This window comes from Setaria italica, chromosome VIII (genome assembly GCF_000263155.2).
Source record: "Setaria italica strain Yugu1 chromosome VIII, Setaria_italica_v2.0, whole genome shotgun sequence".
Taxonomy (NCBI): domain Eukaryota; kingdom Viridiplantae; phylum Streptophyta; class Magnoliopsida; order Poales; family Poaceae; genus Setaria; species Setaria italica.
The window spans coordinates 38160984-38179212 of NC_028457.1; the positions used below are offsets into that span (position 1 = coordinate 38160984).

General features: G+C 49.8%; 3 protein-coding genes across 11 annotated transcripts; 1 reads left to right on the forward strand and 2 right to left on the reverse strand.

Annotated features, from left to right (window-relative positions):
* Positions 1-766: 766 nt before the first annotated feature.
* Positions 767-4104, reverse strand: LOC101783197 (heparan-alpha-glucosaminide N-acetyltransferase). Of its 9 annotated transcripts, none has more exons than XR_001164777.3 (8): positions 2691-4088; positions 2416-2552; positions 2207-2294; positions 1901-1978; positions 1748-1814; positions 1582-1663; positions 1402-1493; positions 767-1206 (listed from the first exon to the last, which is right to left on the reverse strand). XR_001164777.3 is itself a non-coding variant. In XM_012848618.3 (8 exons), exons 2-8 carry the CDS (start codon positions 2548-2550, stop codon positions 1126-1128), a joined length of 639 nt encoding a protein of 212 aa, XP_012704072.1. In that variant the 5' UTR covers positions 2551-2552; positions 2691-4090; the 3' UTR covers positions 767-1125. The 9 variants fall into 9 exon arrangements, 3 of the variants coding, with proteins under 3 accessions (XP_012704072.1, XP_004979948.1, XP_012704073.1); XM_012848618.3 differs by having other exon boundaries at positions 2207-2310; positions 2691-4090; XR_002678874.1 differs by having other exon boundaries at positions 1901-2099; positions 2207-2310; positions 2416-4104.
* A 3103-nt stretch (positions 4105-7207) lies between these two features.
* LOC101782790 (AT-rich interactive domain-containing protein 1A) lies at positions 7208-8716 on the forward strand. Its single transcript, XM_004979887.3, has one exon. The coding sequence runs from the start codon at positions 7315-7317 to the stop codon at positions 8392-8394; it is 1080 nt and encodes a 359-aa protein (XP_004979944.1). The 5' UTR covers positions 7208-7314; the 3' UTR covers positions 8395-8716.
* A 3712-nt stretch (positions 8717-12428) lies between these two features.
* LOC101761460 (pentatricopeptide repeat-containing protein At1g09190) lies at positions 12429-18226 on the reverse strand. Its single transcript, XM_004980800.2, has 4 exons — positions 16274-18226; positions 14215-14415; positions 13042-13695; positions 12429-12759 (listed from the first exon to the last, which is right to left on the reverse strand). The coding sequence occupies exon 1, from the start codon at positions 17957-17959 to the stop codon at positions 16391-16393; it is 1569 nt and encodes a 522-aa protein (XP_004980857.1). The 5' UTR covers positions 17960-18226; the 3' UTR covers positions 12429-12759; positions 13042-13695; positions 14215-14415; positions 16274-16390.
* Positions 18227-18229: the final 3 nt, after the last annotated feature.

Below are 18229 nucleotides of genomic sequence, written 5' to 3' on the forward strand. Positions count from 1 at the left end.
CTACAGTTGGCCTCACTATTGCCACACTATCTATGTGGTTGCTATAGGTGGAACCCTCTATTGCCACGACAAATATTTGGTTGCTACAGGTAGCCTCTCTATTGCCACACTAAACATTGTGGTTGCTATAAGTGCAACCGTCTATTGCCACGATAAATGTTTAGTTGCTAGAGGTTGCCTCTCTATTGCCACGATCAATACTGGTTGCTATACCCGGACCCTCTATTGCCACGCTTACTATTGTGTTGCTACAGTTTGGAGACTCTATTGCCACGCCCACTATTTCGTTGGTATGATCACTATACCGCAGCCACGCTTACTATTGTATTGCTACAGTTTGAAGACTCTATTACCACGCCCACTATTTCGTTAGTATGATCACTATACCGCAGCCCCTCAGGGCTGACTACGTTGTAGTCGGTATAGGTCGTAATGTCGAATCACCGGTCGGTATAGACGGTATATGTTATAATGTCGAATCACCGGTCGGTCCCCTCAGGGCTGACTACGTTGTAGTCGGTATAGGTCGTAATGTCGAATCACCGGTCGGTATAGACGGTATAGGTTATAATGTCGAATCACCGGTCGGTATAGAGTTGTGCCGACCCTAGCTATAAGTCGTTATAAGTGGCGTCGATATAAAGTGGCGTCGATATAAATCTATACCGACATGGTTGGTACAACAATTCAACAGGTCGTTTGGATATATCAAAAAAAAATCCAAAGCAAAGATTAATCTAATATCCATGTACACACATCCATCACAAAGCAAATGACCACGTTAGCTATAAAAGCTTTCATTCATTCATGTAGACACATAACAACATCAGTTAGATAGCTTCATCAAACATCACTAGAAAGATCGGCCTGTTCGCTTCAGCTTATTCAGTTGGCTTATCAGCCATCAAACAGTATTTTCCTCTCACAACAAATCAGCCGTTTTAGCTTTTCAGCCGGCTTATAAGCTGAAGCGAACAGGCCCGATATCACAATGGCATTGTTTCATACAGGTGCAAGTCCAGAATGTCACATTAAATGCTATCACACTAGCTAGATACTACATTACACACCATACTAAACATAGCTCATGTTGGCATCCATCAGCAGTTCAACACTGTAATCGGCTTAGCTTTCTACCTGATGATCGATATTCGGAACTCTCTCTTTTGTGAGTGCCACAAACACATGCTTCACGATCCAATGGACCTGCAAAAATGCAAATGAAGAAAGAAAACAAAAGGTTCAGTAGCTGACTCACAGCGATTTGGATCAAGAACAGGAATGGAGTCCTCAGGCCCAGACATCAATCTATCCGTCAAAAAATGGATGCAATAATATTTATTTGTTTCTTTAGCATGAATTTGAAGAAGTTTCTTGTCGAAAATGAAACATAAACCATACTAGTATATAGAAAGCTGAGAGAACGATTCCTGCCGCCCCGCCAGTAAAGCAGACATAACTGAAGCTGTAGAGCTGCTTGTTGATTGGGATGGCTGCAAGAACAGAGCAATACATGTACAATCTGAGTTCAGGGATTGTAAATGGCAGCCATGTCTGACAGTAAATATGCAGGATAAATACCCTTCGTGAAGTGTAGGAGAATGCCGAGCACAAGGAGTGAAAAGCCCATCAGAAGCCAGTGCTTCAGTCTCCCCTTGTGAGTCTGCAAATCAGAAGCTTTCTTGAGCACACTGCATTTCTTTTTAAAAAAAAACATACAGGTGGGAGCAGAGTTTTCGGCAATAACCTTGAAATGGATTAGAACATGGCCATAATGTATCCCGATTGTCCCTGATAGTATTGACGATATTGAGCTGAAAGTGAAAAAGATTGCCAGATTGTACTTAAATTGTTGGCTAAAAATATTCAGCTCCATCTGTTAATGTTGTCAGATTTCCACCTTAACAAGCCTTCTGGTTCAAAAGGCGCAAGGCACCACGCTGGTGCATCAGCTCGCAACGGACCCATGTTCGGTGAGCTGAATGTGCAGTCGTGATCAAGGTAATTTTAAGTACAGACTTTGTAATTCTAGCCATACAAAATGATCAATGTTTAGCTAATATAATATATTGCATGTTCGGTGAGCTGAATGTGCAGTCCTGTTGGTTTCCAGAAAGGGCCAGGGATGCTCATCATTTTCAGAATCAATAAAAAATGCAAAGATATGTGCAGTCTTAGCGCTACTCAAACTATCAGAAAGAATTACCTTGGAGAAGCACACCCCAGAAGAGCATTTTCAGTGTTCTGAGGGCAATCTTCGTCACAGCAGCACCGATATTGATATTGGGAACTCTCTGTAATCATGCTCACCTGATAATCAGTTCTCTCTGATAGCACGAAACGTTCACTTGCAACAGAACAAGATATTCAGAGTATTATTGAATTTTCAATTCTAGTATGTACATGCTTTCTCACCTTCAATGCGAAGGCGATTGCGACACCAACTATGAAGAGGAAGAACGGCATGACAAAGTCTGCCAGAGTGCACCCGTTCCACGGTGAGTGGTCAATCCGCTCATAAGCTCCATCGCCATCATCCACCAGTATCATGTCTGCATTCAGATATAAAGATAATGCAATTTTCAGCTTTTTCTTTCATCTCCGTATTATCTCATCTCTGTTACAAACATATTTGCTGTATAAATTCCCAATTACCATGCATAAGAAAGGAAAATGGTACATCGCATTACCTTTATGTTGGTCCACACTTCATATTTCTTTTCAGCATCCACAAGCCTCCAGTCAGCACATGCTACTGATATACTCTTTTAAGAATTAAGGTCCATATTGTCGAGTCTACTACAGTCTAGGATTAGGACGGAAAACCATCTCGTACTTAAGGCAGATAAGAAAGCGTGTCTGTGCATGGCTGATGGATGATAAATTCTAGATCCATATAGCTATTGCGTTCACATAACACAAGTTTTTTAGAGCAAGTTCTGAAAACAGTTGAGTTACTTAGCCTAGGAGATGGATGATGGATTCAAAATTGATTACAAAAGCCATATACAGAAGGCTCACTTGTAGTTTCTCAGCAATTTTCATATATCTACCAGACAATACAGAAAAAAAAATGGAGAACTAGTTTCTTCTGAAAGAGTGGCACATAAATAACTATCTTTGCTTAACTGAAGATAATCAGAAGTAATATATGTAAGCACTATGATGCAGTTTTCTAACACAAACAAAAAAATAACAATCAGTGCAAGTTATCTTGCACCTCTCACAAGCACAAAACAGGTGTCACACAAGCACTTCATATTCTGCCATTTTAATTAAACATGCACTAAGATATTGGACCATTACAATGAGATCGAAAGGCACATTTACATGTAATGGCAGTTTCACTTCAATCAATTCTAACAAAATTTAACCCCAAGAACGGGGCAGCAACAGAAGAAGATTTGGGGGGATTGGATTTGGGGCCTTATCTGTGAGCTTGGGACCGGCAGTCGGACGTGGGCGGTCATCCGACGGAGACAGGCAGGGCCCGCGGGGTGGACGCCACTGGAGCTGGAGGGCTGCAGGCGCGGGTCCAGCGGCATGGAGGTCGGGGCCGTCGGGGTGGACGCGCGGCGGCGCGGGGGCGGAGCCATGCCTGTAGCCTGCAGATCGGGGCGGCGCGCACATGTCCGGTTAGCGGACGGCTTCAGCCCGCCAGCAGGTCAGGGGCTGCGTGTGCCTGCACGTCCTTCGGCAGATTGCACAAGCACGCAGGCAGGTCGCGCGGCGCGTGCTTGTAGATCGGGGGCGGCGCGCCCCTGCAGGTGGAAGGGCGGAGGAGTGCTGCGGGTGGACTGGTGGAGGGGCGGCGGGAGGCTGCAGGTGGAGGGGCGGCGGTTGGCTGAGGGAGGAACCAGCGCGCCGTGTGCGGCGATTTGGGGGAGACGAGCGAGGGGATGAGAGCGCGGATGGCGGCGGGTGAATGGGAGAGGGAGAAAAGCAGCTAGGGTCTGGGTACCTGCTGCCGCTGCCGCCGCCGCCGGCCTCGGCGGCGCGCGCGAGGAGGAAGGCGAGGAGGAGGAAGACGAGGCGAGGAGGGGCGGAACCGGTGGCGCAGGGAGGTTAGCGGAGGCGGGGAGGTTAACGGAGGCGTTTTGTTTCCTAATTCTAGTTCCGTTCCGTAGCGGTTGAGTGGGGGGGTGGGGGTGCTGGGCCTGGGCGGGGGCTCCTATGGATAGTTAATATATCTTTGATTCGCTAGCAGCCCAAAACAGCCCACGAAGAACAAGAGCAGTCCGGAGCTTATACTTTCCGTAATGCTTCGATCCGGGCGTCCGGACGAGAGGAAAATATCGGACGGAACGGACCGAAATTCTGAAATTTCTTTTTATACAATTAAGAGCGAGGTCACGTCTGGTCGTTCTTTGTGTCCACGATTCGTCTCCAACACCTGCTTTCCTTCCGCTCCTGCTCCTCTTCCCTCCTCTCCCCCACTCCTCCTAGCCGTGACGGCAGCTCCTCCTCCTGGTCCCTCTTCGCTGGTGAGGGGGCGTAGGCGAGCGACTGCGCGGAGCTGCAGTCCATCGCGGGCGGGGATATGTGCATTTGAGCACCCCCGCGCCACCCCTTCAGCGCCTCCACGACCTCTTCCTCCGGCGGCCCTCATCGTCGCAGCTCGGAGACGGCTGTAGCAGGCTAAGGCTCGCTAGATCCAGCAACTCCTTTGTCGGATTTAGTGATCCCCCAGGCGAATCGGGCCTCCAAGAAGGTCACTCAGTAGGGCTGGCTCCTCTCCTTCCCTCCCGCGTCGCATTGGTTGTGATCCGTATCTAGGTTGGTGGTTTTGAGAGCTGGATTTTTCCATGCTGCAACATATGAATATTGATGTTTCAGATATTGATTTGTCATGTTGCTTTTTTTCTTAATGTAACCATACAAGAATTGAGATGCTACAAAAGAATGTTTGAGATGTTGCAAAGGACAATTTTTAATGTTGCAACTGGTGATTCGGACGAGATTTTAATTTTTTATTTTTCCTTTGATGATGCACTTGTTTGAAGATGTTGCAGTTCTGATTTATGAATGTTGTCGTGTCACATTTTAGATGTTGCGGTGTAACATTGTGGTTGTTATTTATCATGTGGTGAATTTTTGTTTGAAAATATTGCATGAAACATGTGTTTGATGTTGCGGTGGGATATTTTTTTTCGAGAAACAATATTAACATTGAACTATTTTTCGCATATTTTTTCAATGTTGCAACCTTATACTTTCGATGTTGCAGATGTTATATTTTTGAGGGTCAACGGGGAGATCCCCATCTGATTCATTAGGGCCTTAATAAGGTCGAAAGTCTAGTACATCATTTTCAGCATGGAAAATAGTGGAGAGGGGAGGTATACAGATACTACGAGTGTTTATATTGAAGCGAACAGTGACACTATACATCAGCTACAAATCCCTATCTGCCTGCTTGAAGCGCAGACTCTATTTTTAGGGGCCTGTTCGCTTCAGCTTATAAGCCGGCTGAAAAGTTGAAATGGCTGATTTGTTGTGAGAGGAAAACACTAATTGATGGCTGATAAGCTGGCTAAATAAGCTGAAGCGAACAGGTTCTGGATGTTATTTTGGACACCATACGAGGATACCGATGTTATTTTGGATGTTGTCCGATGGGAAGACGTCCCGGCCCTCGCAACACCGTTTTACTTTTTGCTCCGCGCGCCCGTTAGTGGTTTCAGGCAGGCAAGCAGCAAATGGTCAGAAGCCCATCATCACGTGGCACGGATGCAACTTTTTCTTTGTTATTTCCTCTCCCTAGTTAAAGCCGGTGATATTTACTTTTCTTTTTCTAAAATAATATTCAATAAATCGAATAAATCGTTTCATCTCAATTTGTTGTGTTGCCAACGGTTTTCTTTTTCTGTGAACGTGTTCGGCTGCGTTACTTACAGGAAGGACGGGGGTGACGTGATGGCCATGGAGAAACGGAACGGAACGGGAACCTAGGGCGCGCTGCTTGCTCTGCAGCAGCATTTGGCTTGCAGATAGATGGCTATGGTTTGTGAGCGGCCGTAGCTAGCTTCACTGTGCGCCGCGTCACCCCGTACGGATCGCCGGGGCGGCTGCCTGCCGTCCATCTCCGAGCCCGCCGGCCCGGACGGCGCCGCTGGACCCACGCGCAGCGACGCGGCCTCTCTCCTCGCTAGCTAGCTCACTGTGCACTGTGCGGTCACGGAATGAGCCGCCGTGCTGTCCCCACCACGCGCCCCCACACGGACGGACACGTCCCATGGGCGCCGCACGCACGCGCACGTGGGCCTGCACGACTGACTCGCACGTACTCCGGTAGGCTGCTCGTAGCCAGCCGGGCCTCCCTCCTCTCCGCTACCAAAACGACGAGCACGACCGACCATTTGTTGCTCAAAAACCAGAGTGCAAAATCGATGCTTACAGCCGCCAAAATGCCAACCACACAACCTCCGGGCAAGGTTCCAACAAAGCTGCTTACTGCTCCCTTTCACGACCAAAAAATTTTGGTGCCAAATAGAATTACCGCGAGCTTCCTCTCGCCATCATGCATCCATTTCACCTATCAGCTTGAGATTATTTGCAGCGGCTTCGGCTGCAGCTGCATGACCAAACAGTTGTAGGTTCAGCCTAACCGTTCGGCTGTCTATGCTACTTGCAAGCTTTACTTCCTTGTTCGTATAAAATCTTCTCATTACGCTGTTAACCGATAAAAAACTTGGTGGGATTTGCATGGTCAAGACGGCGAGTACACGATGCTCGAACGATTTCGCTTGACGCCGATGCAGCAAACACAAACAGGGGGTTGCCGTCGCGAACGCCGATGCAGCCATGGCTTGCGTGCTTCGCTGCTTTGCCGGTTCCCTTCCGGCAGCTGCCGGCCGGCCGCCGAGAGAACACGCAGCGCTGCACGCCTGGCCGCCTGCTCCGCCGGGCCTCCGACGAGGCGGCGACGGCGGCTGCTCCCACGTCATCGAGGAGCATGACCTGGCAGCTAGGCACAGGACAGGAGTAGAGTGGAGTGGGGCGCCCTGCGATTACGCGGGTTCGGTAGGGTCAGATCTGGCTATCTGCCGGGGAATATCCTCCCACGAGAACCCCTCCCGCGTCCGGTTATTACAAACCACCCCCTCCCTACACCCGCATCAGCCACAAACCGACCTATCCCGCTATTCCCTAAAACTGCAGGGGCTGAATCGCAAGGCATTTCCGCTAGTTAAAAACTCCCAGCCGCGCACGCTCCCACGCTTCTCCCACCATCTCCCTCCATCCCGGCACCACCACCAAGGCAGCACACCAACCCACCACCCTCCTCCACCGCCCCTGCCCACGCGCATCGCAATGGCTGCCACCGAAGCGGCAGCAGCAGACACCGAAGCGGCGGCCGCCGGCGGCACCGGCGACCAGCTGCTCTTCGCCGGCGGGTGCGACGACAGCGCCTGCTCCACGCCGTTCGTCAGCGCGCCGTCCAGCCCCTCCCGGGACCGGGAGCCGTACCACCACGCCGCCTGCTTCTACAGCGCTCCCGCCAGCCCCACCCGCGGCGGCGGCGCCAAGGACTTCGCCGGCGGCGGCGTCCTCGACTTCGACTTCGACTTCTCGTCCCGCTTCCCGTCGCCGTCCGCCGCGGCCATGTCGTCCGCCGACGAGCTCTTCTGCAACGGCCAGATCCGCCCCGTCCGCCTCGCCGCCGCGCTGCTCCAGCCCCAGCAGCCCCACGCGGACCAGCCGCTCGGTCCCGGCGTCGCGGCGGAGGAGGATGGCGTCGGCGGCGGCCTTGACGCCGTGCCCGACGAGCGCGGCCGCTTCCGGGGCCGGTCGGTTCGGCGCAAGGCGCGGTCCATGTCCCCGTTCCGCACGCACTGGAGGAGGTCGCCGGCTCCAGCTCCTCAGACGCCGCCGCCGGAGACCGAATCGGCGGACGAGCCTGTGGAGGCGGTGACCCCCGCGGCGTCGCGCTCGTCGTCGTCCTCGTCCACCGCGTCCTCCGCCTCGTCGGCCTCGTCCTCGTCCTCCCGTGGCGGCTCACGCCGCTGGGGCGGGTTCCTCAAGGACCTCCTCCACCGGAGCAAGTCCGATGGCGGCAAGACCCAACATTCTCACCTTCCTGTGGGTCCAGCCACGCCAACCTCCCCGTCTCCAGGCGCGGCGCCGAAGAGGAGCCCGTCGCCGTCCCCGTCTCCGGGGGCAGCGAGGAGCACCGGCACAGGCCACCGCGGCGGGCGTCGGAGATCCGCGCACGAGCGGCTGTACGAGGCACGGCGTGCCGAGGCGGAGGAGATGCGGCGGCGCACGAACCTGCCGTACCGGCAGGGCTTCCTCCTCTTCGGCTGCATCGGGCTCGGCCACCGCAACTACGGCGCCGTCCACGGCCTCGCCCGCGGCCTCAACGCCGCCGCCGCCGTCTCCTCCAGGTCGTGACTCGCGACCTCGGCCACGGTGGCGTCCCGGCCTCCGTTCTCGGAGCTCCGCTCACCTCAGCTTCCTCCCAGTCGCTCTCTGTGTGGTTGGGAGTGTTCAGTGGTGAATCTAGTGTCTCAGCAAGTGCAAAAAATGCATAGAAAGTAGCTAGTAGATGTTCTTTTGCGTCGCAATCTACTCCACATAGCTTGGTGTAAGGATTTTGGGGTGATGTAAACCAGCTCGTTCATCCAGTGAAAAATTAGTGGAAAATGTTAGTACTGTCACTTATTCATTTCTCTGTTCATTTCTCTGCAACCTGAAGAATTGATGCTTCACCATACTTGCCAACCTGAAAAATTGAAGCTTTACTGCAACTCTGTGTCTGTGTTGATGAACAATGTAGCATTTGTGCCTGGCCCTTGTTCAGGAAGCATGCCATCTATGATGCAAAACTCCTCTGTCCATCTTCAGGTTCCTTTACCTCCTCTGTTCCTTCTCAAAACTCTTCCAGAGGCAGGAGTCAGTTTGGGCAGGAGTTTGAAGCATTTCGTCTTGCAGGTTTTTTTTACCAGTTTCCTTGTTTGGGGTCAGTTCAGTTCACGCTTAACAGTTCAGTAACCGTACAGCAGCTTCTGTTCCAGTTCGAGCAGCTGAAAACGGTTGTTGGATCTGGAAGAAGCGAGGAACCAACCGATTCAGCTGTGCCAGATTGAACACGCATGTTTCATTTGCTCACAACAAACTTGTCCCTTTCAGCTCGCCAAGTTCCCCCCCACTTTCAGTTCCACACATCCAAAACCCCCTTTTTTTTTCTTGTTCTTTGTTTGCAGCAACAAAAAGGAGCTATTTTTGCAACAACCGGGAAAGGTAAACTAGGTGAAAAATCTGGTGCGACCGTTAGATGGAGAGCGCAAATGGAAAGGAAGATGAAGAACCGCATGAGCATCAAAGAACGCGAGATGTTTACAATCTTGACAACCAATCATGGTCAGAAAGCACGCCTCGCCACCTTCTCCAAATCTTCCTCCCCTAGCTTTCGCTTTTGCTTGACACTGGGGTAGAGGTCCCGCTTGGCATACTTTACCTTGCTTTACAAGCTGAGATTAAAAAATGAACTGCAAGTCGGGTGACGGTGAAAACCGTTTTGGGAAGAAACCCGGTAAAGTCATCGCCATTTTTTTTTCCCATGAGCTAGAGGAGGTCCCTTGAGGAATTTGGGAGGTGCCAAATTACTGTAGCAACACTGTAGCGTTTCGTTTGTATTTGTGAATTATTGTCCAAACATTGACTAATTAGGCTCAAAAGATTCATCTCGCAAAGTACAACAAAACTGTACAATTAGTTTTTAATTTCATCTACATTTAGGTCCCGTTTTCTTCCACTGACTTATTTTTAGCACCCGTCACATCGAATGTTTAGATACTAATTAGGAGTATTAAACGTAGACTATTTACAAAACCCATTACATAAGATGAATCTAAACGGCAAGACGAATCTATTAAGCCTAATTAGTCCATGATTTGACAATGTGTTGCTACAGTAAATATTTGCTAATGATGGATTAATTAGGTTTAATAGATTCGTCTCGCCGTTTAGATTCCACTTATGTAATTGGTTTTGTAAATAGTCTACGTTTACTACTCCTAATTAGTATGTAAACATTCGATGTGACATGTGCTAAAAATAAGACACGGGAAGAAAACGCCCCCTTAGTACTCCATACATGTACCGCAAGTTTGATGTGATAGGGAATCTTCTTTTTGCATAGTGCCAAAGTTGGGAGTTGGGAGTAAAAGTGAACAAGGGGAGCTGAGGAGGTGTGCCGTGGGAGGCGACAGGCTCAAGTACACGTCACGTGATGGAGGACATGTCGTCCCCCCTCTCTCTCTCTCTGCGGCTTTGGCGTGCCCCGGGGCCAGCAGCCATTATAATCTCGAGAAGAGAAGGAGAGGCGGCAGCGCGGCATGGCTGCTGCCGCCCGCCGGCCGCGGTAAATTGCCTGCGGTTTTACTTTTGGTGGCGGGGCCCGTGGTGGTGGTGGTGGTGGTGGTGGTGGTGGGAGGAGAGAGAAGCGTTTACTTTTTACCCGCCCAAGGTAACCGAACAAAACGGCCTTTTCACCGTCCTGGCGCGACCTCAACCTGTCCGTCCCCGGGCAATGCCGGCCGGGCAGCTGCAGGCTGCAGCATCGGGGACTCGGGCCGCTCACTCTCCTTGAGCTTCAAGCCTCGCACGCAGGCAAGGCAGCAGCCAAAGCACGGTAATTTAAAGAAGTAACAGCGGGGTCACCGGCTAATAGCTCCAGGAGCAAAGTCCAAGCGGAGGTGAAAAACCTGGTGGTAATTTTACCTTGCCGCCCACGCACAGCCTTTGGATGCTTGCGCCTTGGAGGCTTGTCGTGCAAGCTCCTCGTCCGGCGTGGCATGCCGGCGTGCGCTGCAGGAAGGACGCGTCCCGCGAGAAGTCAACACATTACTACGAGTAGCTGGTTAAAACACATTACTGTAAACTTTATAAAAAGAACACGAAGAATAATGTCTTTTTTACAGTCTTTTTAATCCGTTCTGAGGTCTGGAGAGAAAAAGAGAGGGGGGAAGAAACAGTGTGGCGAAAGGGAGGTAGTGGAGCACGGCTTTTGCAGATCGGCTGATGCCATGGTGAGTACTTCTCCGATGGTTACTGATTAGCTAGCTCATAAAATATTTACTTATATTTTAATAGGAGAGAGAAATTATCTCTTGATAATTTTCTACACACATTTCAAGATTACGTGAGAATAACACGTCGGAGTTATATTATAAGTTGTACGATAAAAGTCAGATAGAATGCTTACCATGAGGACTAATTAGCACCTTTCACGTCGGATGTTTGATACTAATTAGAAGTATTAAACATAGGCTAATTATAAAATTAATTGCACAGATGGAGTATAATTCGCGAGATGAATCTATTAAGCCTAATTAGTCCATGATTTGACAATGTGGTGCTACAGTAACCATTTGCTTAGATTCATCTCGCCAATTAGACTCTACCTTAGTTTTATAATTAGATCATGTAATCTGTTAAAGTTTAACGCATAGTATCCTATCACAGTCCACACCTCACACACGCCCTACCATCATTGCCCTGTGTCCATCCACGGCGCCTTCATTTCACATTTCACCTCCAACAGTCACAGGTCACGACCAGTTACTTCTACCCCTGCACAAGGAAACTCCCTGCCAGGCTGCCAGCAGTAAAAAAGATCACGAGGCCACGCAGCAGCAGTCGCCTTGAGCCTTGTGATGGTGTGATGGACGGACGTGACAACACCTGTCCCGCCACAGTAACACCCCCATCCCGCCATCCATCGTCTGGCAGAGCGTTCCTTCCCCACGCAACGCCGCGCCGTAGTGTCGCCGTCCGTCGGGGCACGGCGGCCGCGAACGCCGGGGATGGCCGACGCGGCACGGCGGTCAGGAAGGAGCAGAACAGCAGCAGCGATAAACGAGACGGGACGAGGGGGGGTGGGGATGGCCATGCCGTTTTGCTGGGAGCAGATGCGGCCGTGCAGCTGGGTTCCTGGACTCCTCCCTGCTAGGGACGAGTCGGCGACAGCTCAGTGCCTCAGTGCAGTGAAGGGTGACTTGAAGAATGTTGTGCAGTGTGTGAACACCGCCCATGGCCGGTAGGTGCTTCTACAGTGTGCGGCGTCATCAGGGCCACTCGACATGACCGGGAATCTCTCTGTGCATGAGTGAGGCCTTGTTTAGTTGGGTCAAATTGGGAGGTGCCAAATTACTGTGTTAGCACTGTAACACACTGTAGCATTTCGTTTGTATTTGTGAATTATTGTCCAAATATTGACTAATTAGGCTCAAAAGATTCGTCTCGCAAAGTACAATAAAACTGTGCAATTAGTTTTTAATTTCGTCTACATTTAGTACTTCATGCATGTACCGCAAGTTTGATGTGATGGGGAACCTTCTTTTTTCATAGTGTCAAAGTTGGAAGTTGGGAGGTAACTAAACATGGCCTGAGTAGGGTCGGTATGCAAAATGCAGGCAGATTAGGAGCAAGGAAAACAGGATTATCATTAACAACTCTGCTAACAAAATTGAGCAGGGATGGGTGGACACTGGAAAGGTAGGCTCTGCATTGACTTTTTCGCTAACCTCGTGGACCATGGGACTCCTTCACTGGTAATGACGTTGGATGAATAAAGTTGCTAAAGGTAACAAGGCATCTCCACGTACCTCGAGTGCTGGGACGACGTGGCCCGGCACTCATCAGCAGCTCGCCCACCAGCTTTCCTCCCAAATCCCAATCATCTTCTTCTTCACTCACCCCTCACACTGTCACGCACCAGCACCAACCTTGTAGAGTACTCTGCTTCGCGCAGACCTGCAAAAAAGGATCCAATTATCCAATCTAAAGTGTACTAGATGGATAGATCATAGATTCCTATACTATCATACCCATTGTGCAAAGGAATTCCTTGTGCAAAAGGAGAACGAAGAAAGATACAGTTTGAGGTAGATGGATTCCTATCATTGCCGCGGCACAAAAGAAATGGGGGGAAAAAAAGATCCATCCGACTTTTATCCTTCTACTTCTACAATGGATAAACAAAAACTTTGCAGGGAGAGAAAGGAAAAATAAAAGAATATAAAAAGGTTGGCTGACCTGACCCGACCTGGCATGGCCTCCAATGGTGAGAGCCCCCGTACGTGCGCCGGGCGAGGAGATCCAGCAAGATCGCCATGGCGCTAAAAGAAACAGTATGATACAACCTGCATGGCACAGCGAGCACTACTGCATTTGATTATTGCAAGCGCCACATCCTTCATCATCGATGCACTCCTTTTCGATCATCACAAATTATATCCATCAACAACTCAACATATTCGCACCAGCACTACTAGTATATTTGCAGTACATGATTGCTGCTAGTTTATCCAGCTGATGATACTTGTGACAGGATTAAGAATTCGGAGTGGAGTTGATCAAATCTACTGCTCCCCAAAGGCCATATCCCCGGGAGCCGATCCTTGCACCCCACGACCTGGACCGCCTGCGTTCGAGGAGGCGGTGCCGAGGTCAACGCCTGTCCCTCCCCGGCTCCGGCTACGGCTCCGGCGGCCGGCCACCGCGCCGATCCCCAGGCGGCGCGACACGAGCGGAGCGGCCATTGAGCTCAGCTCACCTCACCTCAGCTGCTGGGAGTAAAGAACGGGCACTAGCAGAAGCAGGCTCATGGGCAGTGGATAAAACAAAGCGTGGACGATGCACACGGAAAGAAATGGCGGTGCCCTGGCTTGGCTTCTCCTTTGTGGGGACCTGCATCAAAATGGGAGCAGGGTTAGAGAGAATCCAAAGGTGGCTTGCATGTGCCCTGTGATCCTGATGCAAACAAGAGTATCTTCTTGCACTCCAAAGAGAAAAAAAAAGAAAATAAAAGAAACAGGTACTACCTTGTGTGCACTAATTGAACAAGCTTGGCACCAACTGGGAAGGAATTATGCAGTGGGCCATCGTGATTAGCCTGTGCAGAGACTACTAGAGATGCTCTTTGAAATCTTTTTTTTTTTGCTTCCAAAGAAGTGAAATTAAGGTAGCAAAGGAGCAGAGCAAGGATGCTTTTATATCTGTCAGCTGGTGCTCCTAAGTATTTATTTACTTATAAAGGCCTAGTTTTTGGATAACAAATGCTTGATTATTCTACTGTTTCTTTCTTGCCTAAGGCAAGGATAACTATGGAAAAATTTAACAAAGCAACCCAAAATTTCCCTCCGCTCGAAAAGAATTACATACCTCATTATGCACTTAGTTTCAAAATAGAAAATTACGAGAAAAAACCTGAAATTCGACTGGAATTTTGCATCGGTCAGCTGCCAAACTCTTCCAGAAATGAACCACCAGCTTTATTTCAGAACTATCACTTCCTCGCGGATCCATCCTTGTGCAGCAGCTTACTTTAAACAGGAAGATCAATGGATTTGAGTGGAACATCTTGACCTGAATTGGCACATGCTTTTAAGAGATTTCCACATCTGGTTCCTAAAAAGACATAGATCCACATGTCAGCAGCACGATGCATTGATACCAACAACTCAATCACACCAGCTTCAGGTTCAGCAACACGATGCATAAAACATGCACAGACGGATGTGCCGGAGCTTCTATGGAAAGGCAGCTCAAAACTGCCCCTTTCTCACTTTGCCTCACTCCTTCCACCCCTCTTCTTTTTTGCGGTTTTTAAGTTCAAAGCAGGCGACAAAGCAAAGCAAATTACTAGGAGGCCGGGGAGGAAAAAGGGAGGACAGGACAAGGATCACAAGGCCCAACACCAGGAAATTTCCCATGAATCTAGGCGGCATCTTTTCGATTTGTTTGGTTTCTTTTCGTTGGGAGCTTCAAATTGTATGGTTTCGAGCTGTCCATGTTAGGGAGCCCACAAAAGGAAAATGCCAAGGTTTTTGCTGGGCCCAGCATGTGTCTGTGAATATTCGTTGCCTAGTGTTTGCCGTTCTGTGACTGTGTGTGACACAGCGCAGCGTCAGGTTTTTCCTTCCCAGTGCTGCTGCTAAGAGCATGATGATAAATCCTCTGGCTAGTTACTTTCAGGACCCCAATTTGTGCTGTGCCCACAGGTAAATCCTGAATTCCTGGTAGAGTGACAGTCTGCTGTCTGCACAGACAACACAAACTGTAAATTCAGAACTCTGAGAACTTTCTGCATAGAAGTTCTATTTGCAAATAATTATCTATTTCCTAAAATAGTTCTTTCAAGTTCTACTTTGACCTAGTTTTGGATACAACTACTCCCTCCCAACACAGATGTATGTATTGTACTGAAAATTGAACTAATTTTCCTGTCTGTGAAACTACTGATCAGGGAAGTAATAATTAAGATACCAGTTGTGGGTAATGTCAATGAAGTGTGTTGTCAATATGTATCTCAATTCTCAACTGTTCAGGATTGATGGTTATATACTATTCCCAAGTCAGATAAACGCCTGACAAAACAAGATAATGTAAGAGAACTCTGCAAGGATCATTAACTTCATTGTTCCCCACTAAAAGAAGAGTTAAATGTTCAGACATTTCTCCTTTTTCCTTTAACTGAACTTTACTTATGGAGCTTTGTTTCAAGAAATAAAATATGATGCGCATAAAAACTGTGCAAATATTTTGAAAGACAGAAAATGGAAGAAGGAATCAAGGGAAGCAAATTACATGATGGCAGGAAACTAGGGGAAAAGGGAGAATTGCATGTTGTTCTTCAGTGAAGCAGATGAGAAAGCCATGTTTTAAAAATACTTTAGACCTTCCACCATAATATATTGACAATATATGGCTTGTATGCATAATATGCATAACCGACATGAGAAAACCATGGTAAAAAAATTAGTTAAACAGCAAAAACTATTTAAGCTGAATTGGCCAATATGATATGTTGAATTAACAAACATAGCTCTTGAAGAATTTCTGGGGTTCTCAAATTGATTAAACTTCAAGTTTGGAAAAAGGCCATAATTTTCCTAAATGTCAACACTTGGAAAATCTAGTGCTCTCAAATTGAATCAAACATGACGTTCGTTAAGAATAATTCCTAGGTAACAACACTAGACAGCCTCTAGCATTCTCAAATTCAGTCAAACTTGACATTCGGAAAAAAAAGGCAATTGTCTTTCTCCAAATTTTAATAAATTGATTCACATCAAAGGCTGAATGTTACATATTTCTATCTCCACTATACTATCTACTGAGGTATGTAGTGCCCCTTTTATACTGAAGATAACCATTGAGGTATAAACAACATTGTGGCAGAATATTCAAAAAGCAATCACATATTCAGCACACCACTTGTATAGCAAATAGAGTCAATATAGTTCCAGTACCAGATAATGTTTACCTGCAAATACTAGTCTGCTTCGCTTGATAAAAACATTGGTTGACGCAAGGAGCTTTGCCTTCCGAAGAAACTCAGCAGTTAGCCTACCAAACTGAAGTTTTATTTCCTCAGAGCTGACTACTGGGATGCATTAGTCAACTGAAACCTGGCTTCTTCAATTAAGCTCTGCCCTGGAGCCTTATTCACACTCATTGTCCTCATCAGTCTCCTCACCTCCCCTGCCTCCTCCCACCGTTCTGTTTCTGCATAAAGATTGGCTAACAGCACATAGTTCCCCGAGTTCCATGGTTCAAGATTGATAAGCTCTTTCAGAGCCACCTCAGCAATGCCCAGACCAGAGTGGGCGCGGCATGCACTTAACAGTGCTCCCCATATTGCGGCATTAGGCTTCATTGGCATACCTTGAATCAGTGCATGTGCCTCCTCCAGAAGGCCAGACCTTGCAAGCAAATCCACCATACACCCGTAGTGCTCAATTGCTGGCTCAATGCCATGTTCCGATAAAATGCTCTGGAAGATCTCCCGTCCAACTTCCACTGCCCCAGCATGCGCACAGCACCCAAGCACCCCCAAGAATGTCACAGAATTAGGCTCAATTCTTTGCTTCTGCATCTCTTGGAACAGCTCAATTCCGTCAATTCCATGCCCATTCAGTGAGAATCCAGCGATCATGGTGTTCCAGCTCACCACGCTCCGCTTCCGCATCCCCTCGAACACCTCCCTTGCGCTGGCAATATCACCACACTTGCAGTACATGTCCACCACCGCATTTGCAACATGCACTGTACTTTCCAACAGCCCAGTCTTCTTCGCATACTCATGTGCCCACCTCCCTGCCCCAACATTTCCCGTCCTCCCACAGGCTGGGAGCGCCGCCGCCAAGGTCCCATCATCCGGTGCCACCTCCCCCTCTCCGACCATCCCCTCGAAAAACCACACCGCCATGTCATCTCGTCCGCACCGTGCACACCCGGCGATCATAAGGTTCCAAGAAACCACGCTCCTCCTGGATCGCCTGTACCGCTGCATTTCATCAAGCAGGTGACGCGCGGCGCGGATGTCCCTGACCTTGAGGCACGCCGTGATGAGAGTGTTGTAGGCGACGGTGCATCTGTTCTTTTGGGGGATTTCGTCAAACAAGACGCGGACGTGCGGCAAAGGGTATGGCTTGAGGAGCGCGAGGGAGATAGCGTGGTGGGAGAGGAAGCCGAGGCGGAGGAGCAGCGAGTGGAGCGCGGAGAGGAGCGGCAAGGAGGAGGCGCAGCCGAGGAGGGGCAGGAAGCTGAGGCGGTCCGGCGCGTGGAGGCGGCGGAGGGTGGAGAGGAGGCGGAAGGCGTCGGCCGGCGAGGAGGACGAGGAGAGGGCCTTGACGGCGGCGTTGAGGAGCGTGAGCGGGGGCGGGGGCTCGGGAGGGAGGAGGCGGAGGAGGGGAAGCGCGGGCGGCGGCGGGGAGGAGAGGAGGATCAGCGCCGCGAGGGAGTGGTGGTGCGGCGACGGCGGGGAGGCGGGGAGCGCGCGGCGGACGGCGAACGCGAGGAGCTCGAGCGGGCGGGCGCGCGCGTTGGGGCAGTGGTGGAGGAGGTGCAGCAGGCGCCGTTCCGCCGTGCGGGGATGCCACCCGTCGGGCGTGGTGATGGAGGAGGAGAAGGACGGCGAGGGCGACGGATCGCCGGCGGTTGGCGGCATCGGCGACGGCGAGATGGTTGGAGATGGCCGTTTCAGTTGCGCGGGCGTTCCGCTGGGGTGATCGTGCAGGTGTTTTTGGTTGTGTAATGGGCCGTGGCGCGAAAGGCCGACTGCATCTGGCCCATCGTGCGTGGGCTCACCTCGTCGTGCATCATGGAAGGGCCACCTCCTTCACTTACATGTGGGGCCATTATCACACTCTACCTGCGGGACCCAGATGTCGGTCACCCCTGTCGTTACTGGCATTCCGCACATCCACATCTCTCGCAA

Excerpts from the sequence above, each read along its gene's own strand:
- LOC101783197 (XM_012848618.3), bottom strand. The coding sequence starts at position 2,550 with ATGATACTGGTGGATGATGGCGATGGAGCTTATGAGCGGATTGACCAC. Across the intron at positions 2,311-2,415 it reads CAATCGCCTTCGCATTGAAG|GTGAGCATGATTACAGAGAG; the intron begins GTGAGAAAGCAT and ends ACTGATTATCAG. Across the intron at positions 1,494-1,581 it reads TCTCCTACACTTCACGAAGG|CCATCCCAATCAACAAGCAG; the intron begins GTATTTATCCTG and ends CTGTTCTTGCAG.
- LOC101782790 (XM_004979887.3), top strand. The coding sequence starts at position 7,315 with ATGGCTGCCACCGAAGCGGCAGCAGCAGACACCGAAGCGGCGGCCGCC.
- LOC101761460 (XM_004980800.2), bottom strand. The coding sequence starts at position 17,959 with ATGCCGCCAACCGCCGGCGATCCGTCGCCCTCGCCGTCCTTCTCCTCC.